The sequence below is a fragment of the Lactuca serriola genome, chromosome 2, assembly GCF_051521515.1.
Source record: "Lactuca serriola cultivar US96UC23 chromosome 2, Lser_US96UC23_V15, whole genome shotgun sequence".
Lineage (NCBI taxonomy): Eukaryota > Viridiplantae > Streptophyta > Magnoliopsida > Asterales > Asteraceae > Lactuca > Lactuca serriola.
The window spans coordinates 205,645,269-205,650,221 of NC_136409.1; the positions used below are offsets into that span (position 1 = coordinate 205,645,269).

Consider the following 4,953-nt stretch of genomic DNA (forward strand, 5'->3'; position numbering starts at 1 on the left):
AACATGGCTTAAGTCTAAACTAGAAAAATCACAATTTTAAGGCAAAAGCAATTATGTAGGCATAGAAACTAAAAAAATCTAAAATTTACCTTTCAACTATAGCTATAAAAAACCATTTAAATTAAGGTTGTGTATGAAACGGTTTGGTTCAGTTATTGGTCAAAATCGTGTCATAACTATTATAATTGGTTATTGTATTTTGGTAACCATTACTTATGGTTAGTGGTTAGCGGTATTAATCTGTTAATGGTTAATATCGGTTAACCAAATTGATGCAAAATGATATAAAAATTGAAAGTTCATTGATATAGAAAGTGAAAAAATATATAATACATTGATATAAAAAATGAAAGTAAGAAAATATGTTGCTATAAAATGATAATAAAAAAAGTTAGTTGCTATAGATATGATTGCCAACTTTGTAACTGTCAACTATTTAAACAAATATAAAGCATCATTTTAAAACAGTTAAAAAAAACACAAACAACAAGAACAAAAAAACATTTCAAGAAAAACATCATCATTTTAAAACAGTTTAAGAAAACAATTCAAGATAAGGGAGGACGGAATCATCCTCGTGTTTCTGTTGAAGCAGGTGAACCCGCCAAACCCTTTATGAAGACCCTCCCAACCCATATTACTTATTTTCCTTCTTTAATTCAACCCTCCAACAGTTTTTTGGACCCGCTCGACACCCTTCTTTCTCTCCTGGTCTCCTCCCGGTGCTCCCTCTTCTCCTTTCTAGTCAAACCCATTCAACAAAACCGTTACCATTCCGTCCTCCCTAACAAGGGAGAGCCGGCATGATGTGGTACCATTTGTTGAATTGTTTATTGGGTATATGATTCAAGAATCAAAGCTACCCTTTAATTCCTTTATGTAAACATATAATTACAAATTATATAATATATACAAAATATTTTTCAAAGTTCTATATGTTAATTGGTTCGGTTTCACAGAAAAACTAAAACCGAATCATTAAATGAGAATCATAATCATATTCTTTTATATTATAAATTGTCATATGACTTATATCAGTCATAGTTCGGTTTTTGGATTACTACGGTCACCTTTTAACTCCTGATTTTAGAAAAGATTTTAAAATTCGGTGCAATCCGATTCCACATATTCACATACTTGGATGGATAAGCTGGTCGGGTTTTGACAAAATCCAGTCTTTCCCCTGACCATTTCGGATCCAATATGAATCCAATTCGAATAACCCGAATCCTTTTATGAGGTCATTTTCCTGAATATGAACAACATCGCTACATAAAAATTGAAGATAATGATTTTAGGGCTTGAATACAAATAGTTGAATCATATCCATTATTTTTGAATGGAGATTATAATATGATGGTCATTGTCACCGCAAGATCTGCATAATACCCACAAGAAAATTGCGAAAAATACCCAAGACAAAGACGTACAACAGATGATGCACAAGGTATCACAAATCATAGCATACACGTAGAACTGCCGATGTTATAGCCATCGCAATCCCTTTTACATGCCCAAATCACATTGGTCTCCACGGCGATCGACGACCTATTGAGGCAAAACTTACCGCCACATCGACGACGGATTGACGCAAAATCACAGCCATGTCGCGAGAAAGATTTAGGAAAGCTCTATTGCCTCCTGGAGCTGAGGTAACAACCTAACCTAACATCGCTATCTTAACCAAATTCATTTGTTTCTTTTTGTCAATTTGGTTTATTCATCTATATGATTGTGTTATTTGAATGTGGATTCCAGATAAACATTTTCTTTTAGTTCTATATATCTGATCGATACTCAAACTTCATATAGCATCGGGTGATGGTTTGATCTTATGAAACGTAAATTGAACTTGAGGTTGTTGCTTGACTGGTTAATTGCAGAATATCGAGAAGTTAAAGAACCTTGTAAAAGAAGGGAATTACTATGGGGCTCAACAGATGTACAAAACTATTAGTGCAAGGTACGTATGGCTACAATCGACACTCGTATCTGTGAAGGAACATATATATGCACTTCTCAGATCTAGAATGTGTTACAAATCTTGTTAACCTACTTGTGTATTGGCTCCTTATACATGACCTTTTGCTGATTTTAGATATGCTACAGTAGGAAGATTTTCTGAAGCCTTAGACCTTCTTCAGTCAGGTGCATGTCTCCAATTAGAACACGAGCAGGTAACTTTCTACCACTCATTTTATCCATTTATCAGAAAATCTGTCCATGAAAAAAAGGTTAGAAATAAATTCAGATCAAAGTAGCTCACTTATATAGAATTGGATACATGAAACCTGTAGGTAACATGTGGGGGTGAGCTTGCTGTGTTGTTTGTGGAGATGCTAGTCAAAGCTAAAGTTGACTTTGATGATGACTATCTTGGTTAGTTATTTCCTCTTGTTCCAGATGCTCTATAGTTTTTGGGATTTTATAGAAGCCTTCACTACCTTTTATTTTGTGGTTGCTGATTGTTTTTCATGAATCATAGATCGTATCAGAAAAATCTACAAGAAGTTTCCGCGAATTCCTTTGCCTCAAAACTTGGGGTTGGAAGATGATGATGAGATCCATCGATTATCTGAAACCCTTGGAGCTGCAAAAACACGGGTTGAAAGCTGCACATCATTTCTGAAAGCTGCTATTAAGTGAGTGCTTCTGCTTTCTTCTTATTTGCTTCTTTCAGGTGTTGACTGTAATATTAGCATACTGATTCCTACCTTCTAGATTCTACTACATGCTTTGGGTGTTATTATTTTTTTTAAGGGAAGTTGAAATTGAACCTCTGATTCTTTTTCTTGTGTTTGTAGGTGGTCTTCAGACACTGGACCTCGTAAACTTGGATCTGCAGAGTTACATGATATGTTGGCTGAATACATATACTCTGAATCACCAGAAGCTGTATGTTTTTTTTTTAAACTTTAGTCATCAATCATAACACACCTTTTTATAATTTATATACTATTACATTTTATTTACAGGACATGACTAGAGTGTCGTTGCATTTTGCAAGAGGCAGAAATCCAAAAAAGTTTGCTTCAACCCTCGTGAATTTTATGGGCAAGGTTAAGCCTTTTTTTTTTTTTTTTTTTTTTTTTTTTTTTTTTTTTTTTTTTTTTTTAAGAAATGTTATTATAAATAAACAATATCTTAGTTCAGTAGCAGCTAATGTTATTTTATGGTTATTCAGTGTTATCCAGGGGAAGATGATTTGGCAATTGCAAGAGCAGTTTTGATGTAAGTAATCTTCAAGTACATATTAAATAAGGCAAAAACTGAAGAGTTTTTTGATTTTTTTTTGGTGTGTGTGTGTGTGTGTGTAGGTATCTATCTGTTGGTAACCTGAGAGATGCTAATAATATTATGGATGAGGTAAAGAAACTTGCTTGGGCCAAAGAGCTTGAGTTTCCAGAGTCTGAATTAATGCGCTTTATCGACTATCTCTTACAGACGTTAGTTTTTCTTCTTTATTTATTTATATTGATTCTTTTTCTACATGTTTCAGAGAAATTTAATATTATTTCAACTTGTGATTGCAGGTTAATGAGAGATGCATTGCCACTATTCAATATGTTGAGACAAAAATTCAGCTCCAGTATAGAAAGAGATCCTATGTTTATCGAGGTTGATAATCCCTTTTTTTTTTTTTTAAAAATTATTAGCTAATTTATCCATCCCCATAATATTCTCAAAAGTACTTTTTGGTGCACAGTTGCTAGAAGACATTGGGGAAAAGTTCTATGGTGTACGCCGAAAAAATCCCTTACAAGGGATGTTTGGAGAATTATTCAAGGTACATTTTTTTTCTTCTCATTGTAACAATATTTAGTCAATTTTATTTAGTCATTCGTGTCTTCATTGAGTTAAAAGAGGAACAAAACTTAATTTTTCCTTGTTTGCAGATGTGACTTGAGGGAAATATCATGTTCAAACACAACAAAATGTGTCGTAAACTTTCCATATCAGTGTCATGTAAACTTTATTCTATTTGCTTTGCTTCAAATTTGAAATCTATGTAACATAATAGTATAATGGGTTTATGAAATCTATGAAAACCTAAGCTATCTAAAGCTGCTCTTAACAAAGCATTATGGTTGGTCTGGTAGAAGAAGAAGCCTGGATGTAACACAATGTTCATAGTCAACTTTAGAAGCTATATAAAACGGGTACATCTTGTTTAAAACCTAGACTGATTGATAACTTTTGTAGTTCACACAATGATATATTATGACAATGCTTGTATTTTTTACTAATTGCAAAAACATAATTTCTTTTTCAAGCCAAATATTTTTCACTTATTCTTGATTGAACACATGAAGTTCGTGGGAAAAAGTTTACTCAAACGAAATCACTAGTCCACTGAGACTATGCCTCTCATATAGCATGGCATTAGGCCTTGTTACATGAGAAATTTATGTTGTTTGTTGGATTGTTTTAGTATTTGGATATTTGAATATTTGAATATTAAACGGTGATGATTTTAGTATGAAATAATATACTTGGATACAATTGTTTTCATTAATGTTGTGATCTATATTAGCATTAGCATGTTTTAATCCTTGAATATTCTGAATATTGGGATGATCAACATCAAAAAGTCATTTCATTTCATGGATGAATTTCATTAAACGAATCTTGAAAATAGTTCAAATCTCAATGTCCTTTGACATGCAATATATATATATATATATATATATATATATATATATATATATATATATATATATATATATATATATATATATATATATATATATATATATATATATATATATAGGTTACAATTATGTGTTAGTGTATGTCAAATGCTATTTCGAGCAAGGCAGTTATAAATGCTACTATAAGACATAGTATGAAACTTGATGATGAATACATATAGTAGGGAGGGATTCACTCATTTAATTGTTGGAGTGTGATATCGTTTTGGGCACCTTGACGAGTGAATAGATCTAAGCGTGA

At 32.3% G+C, this 4,953-nt stretch overlaps 1 protein-coding gene across 1 annotated transcript; it reads left to right on the forward strand.

Moving 5' to 3' along the window:
* Positions 1-1,282: 1,282 nt before the first annotated feature.
* LOC145088257 (golgi-to-ER traffic-like protein) lies at positions 1,283-4,273 on the forward strand. Its single transcript, XM_079026521.1, has 12 exons — positions 1,283-1,652; positions 1,884-1,963; positions 2,099-2,177; positions 2,298-2,379; positions 2,486-2,642; positions 2,805-2,895; positions 2,976-3,059; positions 3,185-3,231; positions 3,318-3,446; positions 3,534-3,618; positions 3,707-3,787; positions 3,897-4,273. Exons 1-12 carry the CDS (start codon positions 1,605-1,607, stop codon positions 3,900-3,902), a joined length of 969 nt encoding a protein of 322 aa, XP_078882647.1. The 5' UTR covers positions 1,283-1,604; the 3' UTR covers positions 3,903-4,273.
* Positions 4,274-4,953: the final 680 nt, after the last annotated feature.